Raw genomic sequence first — 24,823 nt, 5'->3', positions numbered from 1 at the left:
CTTGTCCTCCTGGGTGAGCACACCAAATACATCTGTAGCATTTTGTGCCATGTCAACAAAATATATCTGCAAGCAAACCAAGCACCAATGTGCACTACCAGGCAACCAAATGTCATGTGCAAATGTATGCCTGCAAACCGTAAACCTGCACCAAATTGTCAAATTACACACAATGTGTATACATACGCGACAAATCGCAGCTGTAATGCCCAATTACATGCTCCAATCTGAAAATCCCCAATTTTTATGCACTCCAATCGCTTCAATGTACATCTAATTGGCCAATTTTCAGAAAAGCCCCAAATTTCTGCAAATGAAAGAGGTTCAATTTGCTGATTTTGACCTCAATTTTGAAAACCCCCAAATTGCAATTTTCAATTTTGCCTCAAATTGAGAAATCCCCCAAATTGCACCTGTAATTTTCCTTTGAATCTGACTTCCACAGAAGTGTCTGCAAAATCTGCATATGACCTGCACTGAAATGGCTGCAAAATCTGTATTTGTATTTGGAAGAAAATGTGCAGGAAGAATACCTTTGGCAGCAAGTGTGAGGAAGCAGGTGCTAGGTGGGGAGCACACAGTCGAGAGGCCTGCAGCTGTTGTCGAGGAGCACAGAGCACACAGCTACATACGGGGCTCAGGCACCACTTGGAGCTGCAGGGGGTGCATGCACGTGGCAGCCAGGCGGAGGTGTGCAGAGGTTGCTGGAGCTACAGGTGTCCAGGAGAGCGCACGCAGCTGACGAGGCAGGCGGATGCCGGCTCTGGGCGGCGGCGAAGCAGCAGAGGCGCCGGCTTGGAGGGGCAGCGGTGGCGACGGGAGCAGTAGCGCTGCCGAGTCAGGGGCGGAGGTGGTCGCCTGTGCACTACTGCCGCCAGCTGGGCGGGGCGCTGGTGGCAACTCCCTGCGCAGTAGAAGCGCTGGCACGGCTGGGCGGCAGCGGCGGAGCTGGGCGGCGGCGGCGGCAGGGCGGCGAAAACAAGTGAACACCCCAGAGCTCAGAAATGGACGGAATTTCGCCGGGTTTTCTTCCAACAGCAGAATTTCAGGGCTAGCTCCCAGCTCCCAGCTCTGATACCAATTGTTGGGTGTTGGACTCACACACTCACAAACACAAACCTGCATATTAGGGTTAGGTGCAGGGTAGAGAAGCTCACACACAGAAATGAGAGAGAGAGCCAAAAGTGTGGTATCCACAAAATGCAAGTCAACCCTTGCATGTGTGCCACATCCATATAATGTAGAAGTACAAAATATTATATGTTTGTCCTTTCACACTTGATGTCCAAGGGGAAAAACCACATGGGAAAAAGTGCCCTTGGTTAAGCCTTGTTCACACATAGCACTACCATAAGTGAGTATATGCCTACATTCCTTACAATCAGTTAGAGGTGTTTTATCATTGTTTTTGAGTAGTGTGTGTCTTGCAGTGAGACACATTCCTTTGTACATTTAATTAATAAACAGAACAATGCTTTCACAAAAAAAAAAAAAAAGTGTGTGTGTGTTGACGTGGCGTTTCCATTCTCGTTCCCTAATCCCTATATGCCGTTTGCATTCCCGACGGCATGGGCCGTTCCCGTTGCGTTGTGACAATGATTTGATGTTCTCAAGTTGTATTACCATGACAAGTAGTCGGAGTGGGAGCATTATCTTCATTTGGTTCAGGCGAAGCCCAAACGACAGTCACTCATCTAGCATTGGTCGAACTCCGTATGAGGCAACATTTGGCTGCCGTTTCTCACCACTTCTTACGAGAATGGTGTCACCGTACTTAGAGACCAACAAGACCACAGAAACATTTTCAGAGATCATTGAGTCCGTCAAGGAGTGCCTTGCCAAAGCGCAAGAAAATGTTGACTTAATCAGGGAGTAATGTTGTTCATGCCGAAGATTAGCCATGGCACAAGCATGCACGTGACATTCCCTTCTGCTAAACTTGATGTTGGGGGGTGGACACTCTGTCATCCTTCCTCCCTGGACCGCTACTGACTTTGACCTTCTACTTTAACACTAGTTTGGGGATGAGGTGGAGACGGTGCCATCAACCATGGTTCCTGTCTTGATGTTCCTAATGCAAGGATTAACCTCTTAGTCTAGGTAAGTTCGCAAGTGGTTTATGTGAAGTGTGTTGTGGCCGGGTGGGGATACATGCCCCTGCCCCGTGCCAGCCCGCTCCACATGGCCATCGTGGGCCTGCCTGGCCACAGAGACCGGTTACGTGGGTAAAAGAGCAGGCAGGCAGACCACCCAAAAGGACGCACCCAAGACCAACAGGTCTGGTTATGTGGGTAACAGAGCAGGCAGGCAGACCACCCAAAAGGACGCACCCAGGACCAACAGGTCTGAATGGCCAAGGATAGGAAGTTGTGCGGGTAGCAAGCCAAATAGCTGAACTGACAGTAGCACGAACAGTTGGGCAGACAGTGTGGATAGTCTTGGGTGGACATATATCGACACCTGGCAGTCTGGAAGGCCCCCAACAGTTGAACAACCACAGCAACTGAATAGCTCAGATTTGAAGAGTCCCACAGCAATTGGAGAGTCCCTCAACAACTGAATGGCCGAAACTGAAAAGTATAAACATGCCCCTTAACCCCCCCTAATTCACATACCAGTCAATCAATCGAGTGGGGCTTCATCTTCATCAATCGTGTCATGTGCACAATGTGTATCTACCGTGTGCTACACGCACGCAAGACTAGCTTCGAGGTTTGGGGAAGCTTGGAGCTAGGCAGGCTGATTGGCGAGCTGAGTTAGGGATAGACTAACGGGCGGGCAGCCAAGTATGGACGAGCAGGCGCCCAAGTGTGGACGCCCGATGACCGGCCAAGAGCCTATAAAAGGGTGGCCAAAGTTAGTTATTGAGATATAGAGAGTCTCGCGAGTTTGTGAGAGCTCTATGGTCTTGGAGCCTGGATCTAGTGCAGACGTGCACCTGCTTTATGCAGCCGAGGCCGGCAGCAATCTCGAGGCCCACGAGGGTAGCTTCGTGGCGGTATGGGACGTCGCGAAGAGGAGATTCGTCGGTACGTCAACCTAGTTAGCTCAGCTCGTGGCTCGGTGGGGACAGCCAAGACTATGGGCTCGCCCACGGCTGTCTTAGTTGGGAGGTGAGTCAGGCCTGCACCCCCTTGTTGTTTGTTTGTTTGTTTGCAGGATTTGAGTCGCGTACCAGGAACGATCACGAGGAGATCTTTGGGGATTTGACAGTGGTATAAAGCATGCCTCGTGAACAAGCAAGTCGGTAGGTAGAGAAGATGACGTCGAAGAAAGGTATGTGTTCAAAAAAGCTTGCTGTTTTTTCTGTGCATACTGCTGTTTTCAGATTCAGTATGTGTTTTTTTTCATCAAAGAAACCCATGATGATGGAGATGGTGGTCTAAGATGGGTCGATTTGCTTTGCAAGAAGTAGGTAAAGATTTGTTTGTGCAGTCGCATGAAACGTTGAGAGAAAACAGAAAAAAAGCAGGTTTGCTTTTCGTTTAACGTGAGAAAGAGAGCACGCGTGTGAGAGGTGGGCATGCTGGCAGGTGTTGGCGTTTGGCTATTGGAGGCTGGCAGGCGCAAGCGTTGGGCTACCGGCAGTTACAGGCGGCCAGGCACCTAGGGCTATCTAGCCAGGCGGCCAGGCCTGTGAAGCCAGGCGGCAGGCGCCTTGGCCTACGCAGCCAGGCGACTAGACTGGCGAGCGCCTGGGTCAGGCCTGTGCAGGCGGTTGAACCTAGGTGTAGGCTAGCGCAAACAGCCCTGGTCGCCTGAGAAAAGGTGGCGCCGGCAGGAAGGATGGCGAAAGCAGCTGCACGTGTGACGCCTGCGGCAACCGGCGACGTTAATCCAGGAGGGAAGAGGAAAAAAAAAACCAAGGAAAGGACTTGCCAATTTGGGCCTGCTTTCGTTTTTTTAAGTTTAAAATTTTTTAAAAAGTTTAAAAGTCCCCTCCAAGGTTAAAGGTGTTTGTTTTTTTTAAGGAAGCAGAATATATATATATATATATATATATATATATATATAACATAAAAGCAAAAGCTCAAGTAGCTTTTGGGGCAGGCTATATAAACCCCTTAAGTGGGCTTCTTGCCACACATCTCTCAAGTTTTCAAGCTCTCAAGCTCTCAAGTTCACTCGCACTTTTATTGTGCAAAGATCGAATTTTCTCTCCACTTACCCTCTTCACGATGTCGACCCAAGAATCGGAGTTGGAGCCCCTTGTCGAACGCGAAGGCTTGCCGGCTACGGAAGATACCGATGCCGATCTTTTTGACGATTATGTGTCAAAATCTGATTTCCAAGAGTTCAAAGTAGCTCTCGAAGCTTCTTCAACGGAACGTCAGGCACAAATCGCAGCCTAGATGCAAGCTTTGCAAAACTCCATCGCTCTTTTGACCACTACCCTCTCTACTCTATCGGGTATGGATACCTTGGCCTCTGCTTTGGGCCCCAACATTACTCCGGAACCGTTCGTGGGCGAGCAAAAGCAGCACACCAAGGAGATCGTGGACACTTGGCTACATAAGTGGCAAGTTCACTTTCAGTTTCATCCATATGATGATGGAAAAAAGATTCAGTTAGCAGCAAGCTTTGCTTTGGTGGAAGGAACTCAACCCTAAGCCAACAACTTGGGCACAATTCGAAGACGTCTTCAAGAAAGAGGATGATTATGATGTTGTTGCCCGGTTTTCAGCTTTGACCATGATCTCGTAGCACCTCACTTATGAGGTCTACCTCCAGAAGTTTAGGGACTTGCAGATGAAAGCTACAAAGATGGATCCCACTACTCTTTTGGGCATAGTTGTCACGGTACGAAAATACGATACGGTACGGTACGATACCGTACGGGAATATTCGGTACGATATGAAATTTTGGGATACGGTACGATAAAATACGGTTTTTATTTTTTACACTTACAAGCTATGGAGCTTCAAGCTTGAATGTGAGGGAAGGTTGGGAGGGCAGGAGTCTACAGTGCTTGAGAAACCAGTACATGGATATGTGTCTCTCTCGGTTGGATCTCCCGATTGTCTCCAAAAAAGAACCTGGATGGGTAATGCAATACCAAAGGTCTCCCAGTGTAGCGTTTATGACTAAGGGACCGTCCTTGCACAAATACGAGGAGTGCATCTAGGGTGATAAGTTTAGGGACTCCTCTCTAGATCAAAATGGCCATGTCCAAATGTTCTCCCTTGTGCATAACTTGAGAATCTAATTGTCTAGCCTACCTATACCAGGGATCCCCAAGTGATGTAGCAAGATTCTCTCATCCTACCAATCAAGTGTACACTACCAGTCTACCTCGCCAGATTTTTTAGGTCTCTCCACAACCCCATATGGAATACTGAGTGGACACGAAAGTTGCGAAGTATTGCGAGCATTTGGGATCTTCGTAAAGCAAGGTTTCTATTTTTTTTAAGCATTTGGAAAAAAAATTTCAAGAAAAAAAAATTTTTGGGGTTTAAAAAAAAAAAAAAAACCTAACTCGTACCGTACGATATCGTACGAATTCGTACGGTATCGTACCGTACGACTCGTACGTACGAATAGGTTCGTACGCGTACGAGAAACAACTATGCTTTTGGGGTTCTTCGTAGCTGGTTTACCAGACTCATATCGATTACAAGTTAAAAATAACAAATGCAAAACATTGGACGAGGCCATTCATTCAGCTCGTATCTATGATGATACGATGGTCTCTTCCAAGTCGAAACCCGTTACCAAGCAAGGGAACAAGCATAAACGAAAGTTCTCCGCACCTATGGCTAACACGACTGAAGGAAAGTCTTCGGACCAACCTTCGAAGAATTCAAGTTCGACACCAGCGAAGAAGAAACGACTCCTTAGGGCTTTAAAGCTCAAGAAGGAAGGACGTTGTTTTATCTGTGAAGAAAAAGGACACATGCGTAACGAGTGCCTAAAGCAAAAGGGTGCAAAGACCAACGCAGGACCCAAGCCAAAGGCAGCTAACCAATTGTCTTTCACAGGTACGTCAATTACTGTACTTTCTCGCCCTAGTACATGTTCTGATTGTCTGTTCAACTCTAAAGTATTTGGCTTGCATGATCTTCTCCGCGTTTATGGAGAAGTGAATGGCCATAAGATTCACATTCTTCTAGACCCTGGCAGCTCACACAACTTTGTTAACTACAAACTTGTGCAGAAATTGAGTCTTGATACGACACCCAGCAATCATACCTATGAGGTACGCCTACCTACGGGAAGGCAAGTATGGGATCAAAAGGTGGAGATGCTTCCAATCCAGATTCAGGACTACAAAGATACTCTGGAATGCTATGTTATGCACCTAGAAAATGTAGACTTGTTATTAGGGATTGAGTCGTTTAAGACTCTTCAAGTCCAGATAGATTGGTCTAGTCATAATTTTTCTTTTCAGCATAGGGACACCCAGTATAGTATTTTAGGTGATTGTATTCATCCCTCTTAGGAACCTCTTGTAAATACAATTGATTTTGGAAATATAATGGATTCTTCTTTGTATACTGCTTTCCATTGTGTATTGATTCCACTTTCTTCATTTCTCATACCTTCCATGGATGTCAATGAATTAAGTGTGTTTGAAAGCAAAGAATTACAGAAGATACTTGATTCGTTTCAAGACGTATTTCCTAAGGAACTGCCATCAGGTTTACCACCTGAACGGGCAGTAGATCATCGTATTGACTTGATCCCTGGTGCTCATCCTGTCAGTATTCCACCTTACAGGATGAGCCAAGCTGAGGAAGATGAGTTGGCTAAACAACTCGAAGACTATTTGAGGTGGGCCAGATCCGTCCAAGTAAATCACCTTGGGGTGCACCTGTGTTGCTTAGGAGAAAGAAGGACAATACTTGGAGAATGTTGTTGGGGTAAAGGCGTTATGCCCACCCTTATAGTGTGTACAAGCCCATAAGTTATAGTACATAGTACACTTAGTACTTTTAATGTACTAAGTGCACTATGTGTACTAGTGCAATATACATGTGTGATAGGGGAGTCACACTCTCATGCTTTTCATGAGTTGACTTATCCCCACAACTCTCACTCTCTCTCTCTCCCTTGCTTCTCTGTGTATATCTCCCATGAATGAACTCTAAACCCTAATTGCAGTTTCTCCCCATCAACTGGTATCAGAGCCAGAGTGAGGTTTGCCTGGTTCATTCGGAGCCTGTAGGTGTTGAGAAGGGCGACCTTGCAGCTTCTGTTTTAGGGCAGGTGCCCTTCGAATCTTTGACACAGGCAGGCAGCAACTTTCCCATTCAGCAGCCTGTGTGTGAAGAGGCGCAGCCACCCAGTTAGCGCAGCAGAAGCCAGCGCATCAACAACAGCAGCCAGCGCATCAACTGCACCTACAGGTAGTCGGCGGGCGTCCATCAAGTGGGTGAAGCGAAGGCTTTTACTACTTGACACGAGCCGGCAGAAACGGTGCGGTGAGCGTGTAGCCTTGGTGGCCACAAGGCGTTAGACGTGCGACGGGCGCCGTGCTGCTGCAGGTTCACGCAAAGCTGGCGGATAGGCGAAGGCAAACGCCCACCACCGTGACATCGTGATCAACGCCCGACCATTAGCGAAGGGGGCGCCCGTCAGCAAGCTTCCATCTGGCAGCAACCTGGTATTGTTCTGTGCGCTGCTGGGAGTACAGGCAACAACCTGGTATTGTTCGCATCACTCGCCCTGACAAAGCTCGCCAAAGGGCAGCGCTTGCAGCAGTCTTCTACACCACGCTTGAAGATACTCACATGTGAGGATTTTTCATCAGCACAATCTTTCTGCAGCAGCACCAAATTCATCAACCCGCCTGCAAATCAGAGAAATTCAGAATTTCATAGGTATTTGCCTTCAATTTTTTGCGAATTTCTTATCAATTAAATCAATTGAGCAAATACAGGTGCCCAATTGCTCAATTTTTGAGCAAAATTGGCAAAATTGGGTGACATTGGTCACAATCAGGATAAATTTGCAGGAAATTGGTCAAATCAGGATCAATTTGCAGGAAATTGGATGTCAAAATTTGGGGCTTTTGATGTAATTGTGCAATTAAGCACTCATACATGCTGTATGATGTGAAAAATCGCACATTTGGGCAAAATTGCAGCAAATTACAGTGCAAATCAAGGGGCTTTTGTGCCGATTGGGTTGATTTGCATGCACGCAATCGCATTTGATGCTGTGGTTAATGTGCTGATGCCTTACAAGCACTCAATGTGCCTGTAAATCAAGGGGCTTTCATGTATTTGATGTATATGTGGCCAGGGGGAAGCATCGTGAACACTCTGGATGCCTTTACGTGCGTCAATGTACCATGTATGATCAGAAATTGATCTTAAATCAAGGGGCTTTTCAAGTTTGTATGCTTGTTGAGCTTGGCAAAGCAGCAGGCAAGACATTTATGCCTTGAATCTTCAGAAATCAGCTTGCAGTCAAGGGGCTTTTGCCCAATTTCTGTTCGGGACTGTTGTATGCAGTGTACGGGACTGTAAAAGTCTGATTTTCACTCATTTGGACAGCCAGGAGAGCATTTTTTGCTATTGTACCTGCTGGTACAGATTTCGCACATCTTTGTGCATGTTTTGGCATGGCTGTACACTGTTTTGAGTGACCAAAAGGTTCAATTTCAGCTGCTGAAATTGCCGGTACAGGTTTGGTACATCATTTGTAAGCACTTGGTACTGCTGTACAGTACTTTGAAGGGCAAAAGAGCACATTTAAGGTGCTGTCCAAAATCTGCAGCAACCAGATTTTGGTGTTTTCATCACAAAAAGTGGGAGAAAAGTTGCATTCTTGCTTCCGCAGTGGGAGATAAAGCTTGGGAGAACATTTGTGAGCACTTTGTGTGCTTTGGGTGCAGTGTTTGCACATCTTGGGTGCAGTGTTTGCACATTTGCAGGGAGTCAGGCATTAAAGGTTGCATATTGCTATGGCAACCACAGGTGAGAGCTCTTCATTGCTTCACATCAAGAAGCTTGAAGGCTCGCATAACTATGATATTTGGCAAACCCAGTGCTACAATGTGTTGCTCCAGAAAAAGCAGCACAAGCCTATCAAAGAAAGGGGTGTGATGCCCGCTTCTCTTACAGCTGAAGAGTGGGAAGATATGGATGAGCTGGCAAGATCTACTATCATGTTGTCTGTGTCAGACTCATTACTTTTCAGCATTCGTGAAGAGAAGACAGCTTGGGGAATGTGGCAGAGATTGCAGGACTTGTATGCCCAACAAAGTGCCTCAAGCAAAGTGTATTGGTTGAAGAAACTCATAGGTCTTCAGATGAAGGAAGGGGCTTCTATGACAGCCCATCTAAATGAGTTTAATGGTATTGTCAGCCAGGTCATCAATCAAAAGTTGGCAATGGACGATGAGTTCAAAGCCACTTTTCTTTTATGCACTTTGCCAGAGAGTTGGGACACATTCAGGACAGCCACTAGTAATTCGCATGCTATGCTGTCATATGCAGATGTTGAGGGTGCTCTTCTTCAAGAAGAGATGAACAGGAAGAACAACTCTGTTGGAAAGTCCAATGCAATGAATGCACGTGGGAGATCCCAGCAAAGGGGGAAAAGCCAAGAAAGGGGAAGGAGCAAGTCTCGCTCCAAAAAGGATTTGGAATGCCATTATTGTGGCAAGAAGGGACACATTAAAAAGCAATGCTACAAATGGAAAAATGATCAGAAAGAAAAGGGAAAAGGCAAAGACAAAGAGAAGGATGAAGCCAAAGATGTAAAGCCAAAGGGCAAAAGTGGAGTCAAGATCGAAGAAATCAATGTGTCACATGCAGGTGGCAGTGAGGATGAGGTCCTCTTTACGTCTTCACTTGATGCCCATTCACTTCTTACAGGTGGTCATGGTATGCACTCATGGATCATTGATTCAGGTGCCTCCTTTCATGTCACAGGTTGCAGAGACTTGTTTGTCAGGTACACTGCTGGCAATGAAGGAGTGGTTTATTTGGGTGATAACCATGCATGTAAAATTCTTGGCAGAGGTGATGTGAGGCTTGTATTTTCAGATGGCTCACAGCTTATGCTCCATGATGTCAGGCATGTGCCTGAGATCAAGAAGAATCTGCTTTCTACTGGACAGCTTGATGATGCTGATTATGTTACCACATTTGGTAGTGGAAAGTGGAAGATTAGTAAGGGCTCACTGGTTGTTGCCAGAGGCTCTAAGGTGGACACTCTTTATTTCATGCATGCAGGTGTTTGTCACCATGCTAATGTAAATACAACCGAGCTGCCGGAAATTTCTATGTGGCATAGCCGGTTGGGACACATGAGTGTCAAGGGAATGGAGCAATTGTCTCGTTTGGGTTACTTGCCTTCTCTAAAGTTTTCAAATTTTCAGTTTTGTGAGCATTGTATATATGGTAGGCAACTACAGTGCCCCCACAAGAAAGCTCTTGGACAGAAAGATGCTCAGTTAGAGCTTGTGCATACAGATGTATGTGAGATGCCTCAGCTTTCTTTGGGAGGGGCAAAATACTTTGTGTCTTTTATAGATGATGCCACACGCAAGGTGTGGGTTTATCCTCTTCGTTTGAAGAGTGATACATTCTCAGTGTTTGAGAAGTTTGTTGCTCTTGTTGAGAATCAAACTGGCAAAACACTGAAGGCTTTGCGTTCCGACAATGGTGGAGAGTATACGTCCAAACAGTTTCAGGACTTTTGTGATGCTAAAGGCATCAAGAGGGAGCTCTCTACTCCTTATGATCCTCCACAAAACGGGACAGCAGAGAGGATGAACAGGACCATACAGGAGAAGGTCCGTTCTATGTTGTCACATGCTGCATTACCTCATGGTTTTTGGGCTGAAGCTGTTATGACAGCTGTTCACCTTATAAACAGGTCACCTAACACGAGGCTTGGTGGGAAAGTGCCAGAAGAAATATGGACAGGGAAGCCTCCGTCATACAAGCACTTGAGAGTGTTTGGTTGCGTTGCGTACGTGCACATACGCAGGGAAATGCGCACCAAACTTGATCCTAAGTCTCATAAATGCATATTCCTAGGATATGGTGACAGAGGTGAAATGGGGTATAGACTTTGGGATCCCATGAATAGAAAGATCATACGCAGCAATGATGTCATTTTTGATGAAACATGCATGTATAAGGAGCCTGCAAGGCAACAGGAGCCTGGCAGAGTCATCTTTGATGATGATGGACATCATGGACAACAACAAAGGGCTGTAAATCAGCCATTACAGCAGGAAAACCAGCCCTTAAATGGTGCTGAAAATGGTCCAAATGGACAGCCAGAGATGGCAGAAGATATCCCTATGGATATACCACAGTTGGAGGATATACCGGGCATGATTTTTCAGCCTTATGGCATGGAACAGGAGCCACCAATGGGTGATATGCAGGCTGGACAGCAACCTGCAAATGATGGTCATTGGGTACGGAGGTCCACTAGACCCTCCAGAGCCCCTGACAGGTTTGTTCCAGGGGTTGACTATTTGATGCTTACTGACTGTGGAGAGCCCTCATGTTATACAGAGGCTTTACAGAGGGCAGACAAGGCTCTATGGGAGCGTGCCATGAAGTCAGAGATGGATTCTCTGCATAAAAATGGAACATGGAAATTGGTGCCTTTGCCTGCAGGCAAGAAGGTTTTGCCATGCAAGTGGGTATACAGGCTCAAAGTTGCACCAGATGCAAAGCCAAGATACAAAGCCAGGTTAGTGGCTAAGGGCTTCAAGCAGGAATATGGTGTGGACTTTGATGAGATCTTCTCTCCAGTGGTCAAAATGACCACACTTAGAGCTGTATTGGCTTTGGTTGCGCATGATGATCTGGACTTGATTCAGATGGATGTGAAGACTGCTTTTCTTCACGGTGATCTCCATGAGGAGATATATATGCAGCAGCCAGAGGGTTATGCAGTGAGTGGAAAGGAGAAGCTTGTATGCAAGCTGAAAAAGAGTCTTTATGGGCTCAAACAGGCACCAAGAGAATGGTATCATAAATTTGATACATTCATGAAAACTCAGAAATTCAGGAGAAGTGACATAGATCACTGCTTGTACACCAAGAAAGCTTTGGATGGCAGTCTATTGATTCTCATTTTGTATGTTGATGATATGTTGATTGCCGGGAAATCTCGTAAAGAGATTGATGCCTTGAAGAAGAGGCTGCATGAGACCTTTGATATGAAGGATCTGGGTGATGCAAATCACATCTTGGGTATGCGGATACTTCGGGACAGAAATCAGCATGTGTTGTATTTGTCTCAGAAGGAATATATTGGCAAAGTCTTGCAGAGGTTCAATATGGACGGGGGGAAGAAAGCTAGTACTCCTTTGCCTCCATATGTGAAACTCAGTGCTATGGACAGCCCACAGTCGGATAGTGACAGGGCTGATATGGCCAAGATTCCGTATGCTTCAGCTTGTGGCAGTCTCATGTATGCCATGGTTGCTACTAGGCCGGACATTGCATTTGCAGTGGGAGTGGTTTCTAGATACATGGCCAACCCTGGCAAGAAGCATTGGGAAGCAGTGAAAGGTGTCATGAGATACCTAAAGGGCACACAGGATTTGTGCATTTGCTTTGGCAAACAGAATGCATTAGTGCATGGTTACACGGATTCGGATTATGCCGGTCATCCAGATAACCGGAAGTCTACTACCGGTTATGTATTTACATTCACAGGAGGTGCTGTGTCATGGATATCCAGGATGCAGAAGTGCACTGCCTTATCTACTACAGAGGCCGAGTATATTGCAGCCACAGAGGCTTGCAAGGAGGCATTATGGCTATCTCGGTTAGTGGTTGATTTGGGTTATACAGGGGATATTCCATTGTTGCATTGTGACAGTCAGAGTGCCATCCAGTTGGCAAAGAACCCTGTCTTTCATGCAAAGACGAAGCATGTGGATGTGAAGTATCACTTCATCAGAGGTGTGATAGAGAACAAGCAAATTCAGCTTGTTAAGATTCATACGGATGACAACCCGGCTGATCTGTTGACAAAGAGTTTGCCTCCGGAGCGGTTTGCTCATTGCAGACACTTGATGGGCATTGGATGAGGCCAGTTTCAGCCTTGATATGGCCTTGTATATTATCATGTACATGCTGATTTTTTCTTTTCCTTTACTTAAGGGCATTTTGCCTTTAAGTGGGAGGTTGTTGGGGTAAAGGCGTTATGCCCACCCTTATAGTGTGTACAAGCCCATAAGTTATAGTACATAGTACACTTAGTACTTTTAATGTACTAAGTGCACTATGTGTACTAGTGCAATATACATGTGTGATAGGGGAGTCACACTCTCATGCTTTTCATGAGTTGACTTATCCCCACAACTCTCACTCTCTCTCTCTCCCTTGCTTCTCTGTGTATATCTCCCATGAATGAACTCTAAACCCTAATTGCAGTTTCTCCCCATCAAATGTGTATAGATTACAAGAGATTGAACAAGCTGACCATTAAGAACCGTTATTCTCTCCCTAGATCAGATGATCTGATTGACCGGTTAGCAGGAGCGAAATATTTCACGAAGATAGATTTACGTACTGGCTATCACCAGATACGTATTCATGAAAGGCATGTCGAAAGAACCGCCTTTTGGACTAGGTATGGCCATTACGAGTTTCTCGTATTACCTTTTGGATTAACCAATGCTCCAGCCACTTTCCAGCAAATGATGAACGATCTTTTTCGTGAACATTTGGGAAAATTTGTGGTGGTGTTCCTAGATGATATTTTGATATATAGTCGTACTCTTGAGGATCATGTTAGACACCTCACGATTGTCTTATCTATTTTAAGACAGAATCGACTATATGCTAAGTTAAGTAAAAGTGAGTTCTTTATGACCGACATCATTTACTTGGGACCCAAGATCACTCGAGATGAATTGAGCATTGACTATGACCGAGTTTAGAAGGTTCTGAATTGGCCTATACCGTGAACAGTGAAACAACTTCGTTCTTTTCTCGGTTTTGTAGTTTTTCTTCGGAAATTTGTGCGGGAGTACTCTCAGCTCACACTACTGATGACCGACTTATTGAAAGGTCGTGGACGTAAGTCAAATCAGCCTATCACTTGGAATAACGATTTGGATATGGCCTTCAGACTTTTGAAAGATAAAGTCAAGGAAGCACCTATCTTAGCATTACCCGATCCTAGTCGGCCTTATGTTCTTGAAACTGATGCCAGTGACTATGCCATCGGGACTGCTCTATTTCAAGATGGTAGACCGGTTGCTTTTGAAAGTAAAAAGCTAGACGACACTCAATCTCGTTGGCCAACCCTTGAGAAGGAGCTTTATGCTGTGATTCATGCTCTCAAGGTTTGGAGACATTATTTATATGGCTCCAAGTTTGTGATATTGACTGATCATCAGTCAATCAAGTATGTGTGATGCAGATGATTTGAGAGGAAGGAAAGCTCGTTGGGCTGTTGAGTTAATGCAAGATTTTGATTTTGAGATCCACTATCGGAAAGGATCCATGAATAGTGTTGCAGATGCGCTTAGTCGATTTAGAGAGGTGAATTCTTTGTCATTCACCAAGATTTCTATTGACTTATTTCAGTCATTGAGAGGGCTTTGCAAGACTGATAGTTATTTTGGTCCATTTTGGCAGAAGATCCAGGACGGGAGCTCATTGATTGACCAAGACTCGATGACTAAGCAGTCTACCATTCAGGCTGCAAGAGGCCAGTGGATGATTCGGAATGGTTTACTATTCCGTAATGACAAAATTTGTGTACCACAGATCCCGGACATTAGGTCCAAGATTCTTAAGGAGTGTCACGACGCCCCTTCTGCTTCTGTTGGACACCCTGGGGTACACAGGACACTATCGTTAGTGAAACACACTTTTTATTGGCCAAAGATGAAAGGGTATGTAAAAGATTATGTTCTCAAGTGTCAAATTTGTCAGGCAAATAAAGCTCAACGCTTTAGACACGCTGGTTTGTTGCATCCTTTGCAAATCGCAGGTAATAAATGGGAAAGTATTTCCATGGATTTTATTACCGGATTGCCAAGAACACATCAAGGCTACGATTCTATTTAGGTTGTGGTAGATCGCTTGATAAAAATGGCTAGATTTTTACCGACCCGGAAGACTATTACAGCTACGCAATTAGCACGGCAGTTTATCGAGCAATTGTTTAGACTCTATGGGTTGCCGCAGGACATAGTCAGTGATAGGGACTCTAAGTTTACGAGTGATTTTTGAAAACTTGTTTTTCAGAAGTTGGAAACAACTTTGAATTTGAGTTCTTCATCCTCAATCTGATGGCCAGACTGAAAGAGTGAATCAGATTTTGGAGAATATGCTTCGAGCATATGTATCCAAAAGACAGAGTTCATGGGAGGATTATCTTCCTATGTTAGAATTTGCATGTAACAGTACTAAGCATACGAGTACAGGTTTTAGTCCTTTCATGCTTGTGTATGGTTTTCAACCTAGATCACCTGTTACAGTAGGATTCTCAAGACTTCAACATGATACAGCACGTAATTTTTTACAAGATATGCAGGAAATGTTACAAGTTGCGAAGGAATCTATTAGAAGTCCTCAAGACCGAGACAGATTTTATTCTAATAGACATCGTTCACCCAGAGAGTTCTCTAAAGGAACGATGGTGTATTTGCGAGTTCCGAAAGATTCCGAGACTTTACGGATAGGTCGATCTCCGAAATTATCCCCTAGATACTGTGGACCATTTCGTATTACACGAAGGATTGGTTCAGTTGCATATGAATTGGATTTGCCTTCTCATGTGAAAGTTCATCCTGTATTTCATGTCAGTAGACTTAAGGAAGTACTGGGTGGAACAAATTAGTTGGTTACTCCTCAAGAAATTATAGATGTCGAGGACATGACATTTGTTCTGCACGAACCTAAAAAGATTCTTGGATTTCGTGAAAGAAGATTGCGTAATACGCTTATCACGGAGTACAAGATCAAGTGGAAGGATCGTGTTGAGGACGCTACATGTGATACATTGACTACTCTTCAGAGAGATTACCCTGGCTTTTTAGTGAGCTCAAGAGTGAGCTCTTAGAGGAAGGGGAGTATGTCATGTGCACAGTGTGTATCTACCGTGTGCTACACGCACGCAAGACTAGCTTCGAGGTTTGGGGAAGCTTGGAGCTAGGCAGGCTGATTGGCGAGCTGAGTTAGGGATAGACTAACGGGCGGGCACCCAAGTATGGACGGGCGGGCGTCCAAGTGTTGTTTGCAGGATTTGAGTCGTGTACCAGGAACGATCACGAGGAGATCTTTGGGGATTTGACAAATCGAGCCACTAGAGAGTGCACTATTGGAAGTAGAAGACTCCAAGAGTATGCCAACGTTTAAGGGATGTAGGGTCTCATTGAGTCGAGTTTACTTTTGGGATTAATCAACTTCTGGGAAAAAGCTTACATTGATTGTATTGATAATTTTTGTAATTTATTTATTCTTTAATGCACATTAGAGTTAGACTACTTGTGTATGAACATGCTTCTGCAAGTCTTCTACAGTTTATCTCTCTGTTAGCAGTTTCATAGCATCACTACGCCTACATTTGGTATCAGAGCCTAGGATTGGCACAAATTTTCTTTCCCAGCATTCTATCTGTGTTAGTTGCTTGATCAGGGAAGCAGCCCGTAGAGTCAGGAGAGCAAACCCAAGTTGGTCAAAAGTGAGATAGTTAGTACAACTTCGGATATCTACAAAATTATTTTTTCTAGCATCCCTCATGTGTTCCTTAGACACAATAAGAACAGTGATACCCATCATTCAAATAGCGATGCACAAAGACTGAACTCAGAAGGAACGTGACAAAAAAAGAACCCATAAATGCATACCACTTACATCAAGCATGTGATCAAGAAAGGGAATTCCAGTATCACTTTGACATATTCCAGTCCCATCAAGGTTGATGCTAACTTTCACATCTGTCTCTTTGGTTGTTCTAGTCACCTCCCCAATGCGAGCTGTCAACAAAATGATGACCTGTACTCAGCACACTATTTTTGAAAATTAAAAATAATGTCACTTCCACGGCATTTCATCAGCTTTTAGTTTCAGCATCCAAACATCACCCTTTCATAGTACACTACACGAATATAATTCCATACCCACCCAAAAAAAAGGGTGCACCATTCAAACATGCATGGAAATTCTTCGACCAGTTTCTAATTTGGTAATTGTGAGAGCACAAGTGAGCCTTTTGTATTAATCTACATTAGTAAAGTGAATACTCAGCAAGCGGGGGCCGGGGATACACATTGTAGTGTCTTGTGTACATGTCAATGGCTTTGTATTTCACTCCATTGTTTGATAGATTCATTGTCTTATTTGTTAACCACTTCCACAAGGCTTTTTTGAAACTTGACCTCATTATAAAAAGGACCCATCTTGGGAGAGTGTAGTGGGCATAGTCACATGGCTTCCTTAATAGGCAAGATGTCTAGATACCAATTAGAGCTTCACCATGTCCCTCTGAAAAGGACCTACAAAGCATCATTTTTAATTGCAAATTAAACCTCGGGCTGTTTTTGGCCTGCTCTTTGAAAAAGGCAAGACTAACAGATACTGTAATATGTGTTTAGAGAGTAGCTCAAAAAAAAATCAGAAAAAGGGAGAAAATGCATGGTGTTCTTCTAGTAAACTGGATGTCAAGACAACATGAAGAATGAAAAAAGTAATTGACTAGCTGCCCAAAGGAAAGACAGCCCTGGATTGCATGTGACAACCTTTGGCCTCATAGAGCCTTCAAGTCTTTTTTGGATGTTAACACAATCTCGCTCTCTCTCTCTCTCTCTCTCTCCGCCATCGAGCTACCGTTCCACGTGACATAGCTGAGCGAGACCTCTCAGCCATACTCAGCTTGACATTTTGGAGAGTGGTATACCATCTACTCAGAGCTGATGTTGCTCCCATGTTTTTATGTTCTTAGTATTCCATGACGAGTTTCCATGGACAGTTTTGTATCACCCCAGTGAGAGAGCTATATTTATGTTTTCATTCTGTTTTATTAAATTATTTTCCATTCCATGATGAGATATGCCATGGACATTATTGTACCACTTTGGTCTCACAAACCCATTGGGTCTTTAGTAGACGCTTAATATATCTTTCTCTCTCTCTCTCTCTCTCTTTCTCGCTTCAGAGCAGACCCAGGCATGTTCTTCAGGGAGCTGTGGACACCCCCTTCATTGATGTATACCATTTTATACCCCCAGTATGGTACAGGATGGAGCTAGCTAGGTTGCATATCATGATTGGATACTCCATGCATATAGCTTTGCATTCTCCTAGTAGTAGAGCTCCATCCCCTCCCCCACTCATTGTACTTATTGCACACCCAGATTCAGCTTTTTAGTTCAGTACTTTTTCATTTTGTTGGGATGACAAAGGATACCCCACACAGGTACACTGATTTGTCTCATAGGCCGAGTTCGGTCTTTTGGAAGACGTTAATAAAATCTCTCTCTCTCTCTCTCTCTCTCTCTCCTATCACCTGCCCGGACACATGGCACTCCTATGCACACTCCCTCTATCATATCCCCCATCAGCCACCCCTACCCGCACCACCAGATCCCCATCCCACCACCTCCACCTTCTTCACAATGGGCATGGTCCTCAAGGCCATTCGTAGACTACACAATGGGCGAGCCCAGGATTACGAGGGACTCACTGCCGATTACATCTTGCATGTCGATGATACCCTGGCACCCCTACTAGCCTACATGTTCAATAGAGCCCTTCGTGAAGGATTTCCACCCGCTTGGTCCACCAACACCATCACCCCCATCCTCAAAGCTGGAGATCCACTTGATCCTAATAATTACAGAAACGATCATGACTGGCCACACATTGGCCAAACTCTATGGATCAGTGCTAGAGGCGGAGCTCAGTTCATATGTAGAGAGCCAGGGATGCAGAGCCTCAAGAAAGGCTGGCTTTCGGAGGAGCTTTTCTACCCTTGACCACATCTTCACCCTCTGTGCTTGGATGCCTTACATGACTTTAGCACTCAGCAGGACCTCTCTATTAACCTTGGTAAAAACCAAGGTAATGGTCTTCAATACCTCTCGCCCCTTCACATCCAGATTGAGCTTCACATATAGAGGGGATCCTGTGGAGATTGTCTCATCCTATGTCTACCTTGGTGTCACTTTCAGTGGCCCACGCTTTACCATGGTTCCCGCAGCACATGCCAAAGTGACAGGGATATGCAACCTTGAGCTTACTTGAGCGGCAGTGCTTCCAGGCACATTTCTAGGAGCCCAGGACGAAGGTTGGCTTTTTGACACCCTCGTCACACCAGCCTTGATGTATGGAGCAGCCTTCTGGGGGCAAATTTGTCCGATGAGGATTGGCAACGAGTTGAGAGGCCCCAGGTCATGATGTTCTCCCATATGATCCACAGCAAACCATCAGTCCCACACTAGATTATCCACGCAGAGTTTGTTGCAGCCCCGATGGTAGTGGATGCACTCTTCCGGACAGTCACATACCTCCATCGCATCAGTCACATGGATCCCCACAGGTACCCGAGGCTTGTCCTGGAGTCCTCCAGATAGCTAGCACTTGAGGGCCACTCTGGAGTATGGTATGCACTAGTTTCCACTTGGTTCTCAGTATATGGCCTTCGCATGGACCGCCTACCCCCCCTTCAGTAGACTCCCCTTATCTCCGGCTCTCTCACCACGATACCAACCAGGTTATCCGGTTAGATCTTCTCAGCCTCTACACCCATTGCACATGGATCACACATCCAGAGCTCCCCACGAAGATGCACTTCTACAGAGATCACTTCCTCACACTCGCTAAGGATGGATTCATCCAGCAACCGGGCTACTTGAGTGTTCACATGTCCCATGCCATGCGGATTGTGATTGGCCAGATACGGGTTTCATCCCATCGCCTCAGAGTGGAGACAGGTAGAGCTGAGCGCATCTTCAGAGCTAGGAAGCTCATACGGAGACCCAGAGATGAGAGGATCTGCCGATTATGCCACATAGAGGTTGAGACCAAGGAGCATTACATATGCCGCTGCCCAGTATACTATGAGATCTGCCGGAGGTTTCACCGTCTATTTCGTGAGGGATTTGGTTCACTCTCCAGGATCATTGACTTCCAGGACCAACGTTGCCTAGGCCTCTTCCTGCTTGAGCTCCGCAGACACAGGGACACCTTCTTGAGAGAGCTTTGGCCCCAGCCACCCCGCCCCCTCCCTCGCCAGCCAACCATCACCACAACTATGTGCCCCTGCCCTGCTCACGCTGCCTAAGCCAGTGCGCTGCACCCTGCATGCCCGTGCCCCTGTGCGCTGCGCCCTGCCTCTCTTATCCCAACCAACCTTGCTCAGGCCCCCAACTTCCCAAGGCAGTAACATAATTTTTCTCTTTCTCTTTTTCTCTTTCCCTCTCTCTCTCACCCCAGCCTGCCCCAAGGCAGCCCCTATTGGCCCCAAGGGGATTCTCTTCGAGCTGCAGAATGTAAAAGGCCACCCCCTCTCGACTTCGTGCATTGCACAAACGAAGTACACACGAGATCATGACTCGGTCCAACAAATGGGACAGATTACAGGGAGATTTAAAGAAAGCGATGGACAAGCTGGACGCCCAAGCAAACACAAGTTCAGAACCCAACAGCCGGGGAACTCTTAAGAAGATGTGCTAAAGGCCATCAAGGACAGATTACAGGGAGATTTAAAGAAAGCGATGGACAAGCTGGACGCCCAAGCAAACGCGAGTTCAGAACCCAACAGCCGGGGAACTCTTAAGAAGATGTGCTAAAGGCCATCATGGACATCTTGGTGTTCCAAAACGACCAACGGGAAAAAGAGACAGCTGAGCTCCAAAAGGAGATGGCAAAGATGAGGGAACAACATGGCAAGCAGGTGAAAACCCTTGAGCAAGAGATTTCAGCTCTCAAACAAGCCTCCCAAGAGCATAAAGAAGAGGCCCAGAAATTCATGGAAGCAATTCAGGATCTTAAAAAGGAAGAGGGGGAAATCAGCCCATCTCTCCACGAAGGCCTTGTGAACACAAGGAAGGAACACGAGAAGGGATAGGCAGATGTCGTCAAACAGGAGGTGGGGAAGGAATGGAGTCTGGATAGAAGTTGTCAAGAAGCAAAAAACAGCCCTAACCCCCAGCATCAACACTATCATGACAGCCACACTTGAGGAGTACAAGCACCGCAAGCACCCTCAATGTGAGGATCACAAGGCTGAAGGTAGAAGGCTCACCGATGGAGGATGGTGAAGCCTTATGCAAACAAATGGGAATACTCAGTGCCCCCAATTTTATGGTTGCCTCGTGTTGGGCTGTGTTATGGCATTTGTATATGGATAGTCCGGCATCTCCCGTGCGGCTTGTACATGATATTATTCTCCTTGGGTAATAAAATACTCCAAGGGGGGGCTCGGCCCATTCCAGCCTCTATGCGGTGTCACATGTGCAAGCTCCACTTTCAGCATTTGTGGATGTTTTGTCCAGCTTTTATGTTTTATGCAAATGGATATGTGTTAAGGCTGTGGCCGATTCCAGTGTTTAATTGCATTAATGGTCAAGTGCTTTGCGAAACCCAGGGGCACCCTGGAAGTTACATTGGCTCTTTCACACTCGTGTGAAGACGATTCTGTTGGGGTATATGAAACCGACCTGGCGGGCAGTGAAACAAACACTCGCACATAAAACACTTCAACGCCATTGAGGACCTAGAAAAGAAAACAAACAGGGGGAGCTAGAGTGCTCCTGCAAACAGTACACGGACACCGATTGGCCCCAAAACGCAGTGGCGCCCCTTGCGGTATTTCTTTAATTGATTAAAAGAGCTTTGATTACAATAAGGCTGGAAACTCAACCGTCACAGTAGAACTCCTGAAGCCTGCAAAGAACTTGCATCATGGCTTCTTGTCCACTCGGCATCCACAAACAAGTCCAACCATTGTTCACATCGAAAGACTCTCTCACATTGAGTCTGCATACAGAAACTTTCTCCCATGATCAGGGCTGCCACAACCATCCATAGCCTCTCACACTATGAACAGCATCACACCCTGACACATCCAGTGCTTCTGCATCACAACACAGACTCCCAAACTGTCTCTCAAAAGAGAACTCGTATCACAGCACAGCATACCATACAGTCGACACACCTGTACCAATCCCTCTCTACCTTCCAAGGGTATATCCATCTCTGTCATGGATTCCTTGTCCCCTGTCCAGTCAGTAGCAAGGCTGTACCAAACATGTGTCCATTCCTGTACCCTCTGCCTGCATGTGACCTATCTCCTGGAGAAACCCAAATACATGTTTCCTCGAGAAACCTACGACCTGTTTCCACATGAAACCCTTAGGCCTGTTTCCCTTTGAAACTTCTGTCCTGTTTCCATACAGAACCATTCATGGCACCATTCAACAACAATGCTAGCAACGGCATACATCAAGTTACCTGTTCCCTCATGAAACATCTGGCAACATAGTGATGCCCATAACTGTAGGTCCCTCTGTTCCTTTCTAGCAGGAAGAAAACAATCTGCTACATAGTTACCAGTGGATTATAAGTCATGAGTGGCTTGAAGTATATAATAATCACCAGCATCTAAACTTATGTGAGTCAACTTTATATCATCCTTTTGGCATTCTAAAGCTATACTCTAATATCTTTGGACCAAGACACCACCTCTACTCTGATTTCCCTGGATTCACCTCAATTAAATTGCACCTCAAGTTCTGCAACCTTTGAACAGTGGAAGCTCACCCATCTGCAGCAATTCCTATCACTGTAGACCTCTTTCTCTCTTTGCTTACACCCTGCTTCTATCTTTTCTCCTTTTTGTCTCAGCCCCCTGCCACTATCTAACTCTCTCTCTCTCTCTCTCTCTCTCTCTCTCTCTCTCTCTCTCTCTCTTATCTTCAAATCCCCCTTTTCCCGTCACCGCCTCGCCGCACGCTATTACTGCCACCTTGGACTCATTACACATCATCATATATTATGTATTTGTTTTTACATCCCATGTTTATTTTAGGCCTTGGGCACCTCTCACATATTGTCCCAACCCTACTGTGAAACACTTTTAAGTGTTTCACCTTTGTTCTCTTCCTTCACATTACCCTGATGTGATATGGCCTTAGTCTCATGCCATTTATGCTGTTTACATGTAAATCTTGCAAACTGATAGGACCCATTAGAAAAAACCTCATGAATGATAAATGGCCCCTCTCACCTTACCCTAAATTTTGTCTAAAAGTAGTATCCAAAGCATTATTATATCTGAGGACCAACATCCCTTCCTTTAGATCTTTTTTTCCCAGCTTTTTATTGAAATTTTCAATTCTCTTCTAACTATTCTTCTCATACCACTTAACTGCTTCTTCTCTGTCTAGCAATAAAGAATACAGATTAGTCAACCTTCTCTTCTCCTGGTCTTCTTGGGTCATGCCATGTTGTAGCAAAAAGTCAAGTGATGGTAACATCACATTTACAAAAGCAGCACACAATCCTCCCCATACACTAAGTGATAAGGGGTCCAGTAGAAGTTTACTCAGTCACGCTAAAAGCGAGCTTGCTTCACTCCCATGCCAAGAAACATAACCAAATGACCTGTACTTGCAGCCGGAAACCCAAGTACATAGCTGAATTTGCAGCCAAGCAAAAACAGCCCATAAACAGTCTCAAAACATTCCTGAACCCAAAGCAAAGAGAAGCTGAAAGTTCCATCAGTTGAACGCCATCGACATGATGTCTATGTTCATGAATAACCAGCCCTTGTCCACCTTTATGTCCAGAGAAACAAGCCCCCCTGTATTCTGCAGAAACACGCCCCCTCCAAAAAGCACCAGTGCTATTGGGCGTTTCATAGCAAGCAAGGGAGGGAAAGAGAAAGTTAAGGCGCGCGCATGTGCAGTCCCACTGTTTTCACCCAAAAAGCAAGCACAAGAAAAACACTCAGCTGCGCCTGTATTCCCTGTAGCGCAGCCCGCCAGCAGTACCTTCCTTCTGTCCGTACAGGCCTGCAGCTACCGCCTGTACCAACCGCCAGCCAACCTGCACAGTAGGCGTCTAAACCTGCAGCACCCGTACCCTGGTCGCCAGCTCCGCCTGTACTTCCAGCCGCCAGTAAAACATGCAGCCGCCTATTCTGTACAGTACTTAACCTGCTGTTCTGTACGACCAGCAGTTCCATATGGGCACTCTCTACGCAGGTATATTTCCCTTCTCATCCACCCAGCCAACATGCACGCCTCCTCCCCCAAAAGCAAGAGAGAGAGTCAAGAGAGAGACGTGGGCCTCCAAAAGTGGAATAGTCTCTAAAAATTGCCCTAGGAGCCTCCCAAGGTTTTGAAACCTTTAAAAACATTAATTTTTGGCCACCAAAGGTTATAAAACCTTTTTAATTAATGTCTCTTTGCCCCCTTTCACACCTGGGGTTGTCCACACATGGGCTTACTTTTTGACTCCAACCTGATGCCATTCACACTGTCCACCATGTCCCCCTGCACACCTGCATATTGTCCAGAGAAAAACACAGGGTCGTGACAGTATAAACACGGGCTACTAGTGTAGTTAAAATACACCCGGCCTATCCACTTATGGGAGCAATCATGCATCAAGGCATGTGCAAAAGACAATCTAATTTATGGATTTTCCGAATCCATTTTGGAATCGTGGAATTGCCTTATTGCCTATATTCTCTTCTATATGGAATTGGCCATTTATGCCTGATTTATGGATCTTTTTATCAAGCTAGAAGGCAACCGATATGGGAAAATATCTTTTGGTTGGCATTGTGGGTTCATAACCCTCATGTCACAGGAACAAATCAAGAAAATAAAAGCTAAGTATACTTTGAGTTTACAAAGTTGGTGCTTTTGCT

At 45.5% G+C, this 24,823-nt stretch overlaps 1 protein-coding gene across 1 annotated transcript in view; it reads right to left on the bottom strand.

The window, feature by feature from the left end:
• Positions 1 to 24,823, bottom strand: part of LOC147642061 (uncharacterized) — an 85,513-nt gene that overhangs the window by 44,922 nt on the left and 15,768 nt on the right. The window contains exon 2 of the mRNA XM_086802408.1: positions 16,801 to 16,922. Within this exon, the coding sequence (XP_086658534.1) occupies positions 16,801 to 16,922 (122 nt within the window). The remainder of the gene's footprint in view (positions 1 to 16,800; positions 16,923 to 24,823) is intronic.

The sequence above is a fragment of the Cibotium barometz genome, chromosome 1, assembly GCF_041138505.1.
Source record: "Cibotium barometz isolate CiBa-2024 chromosome 1, ASM4113850v1, whole genome shotgun sequence".
NCBI lineage: Eukaryota > Viridiplantae > Streptophyta > Polypodiopsida > Cyatheales > Cibotiaceae > Cibotium > Cibotium barometz.
Note: the sequence above shows the minus strand (reverse complement) of the source record. Positions and strands in the feature narration are given on the sequence as shown.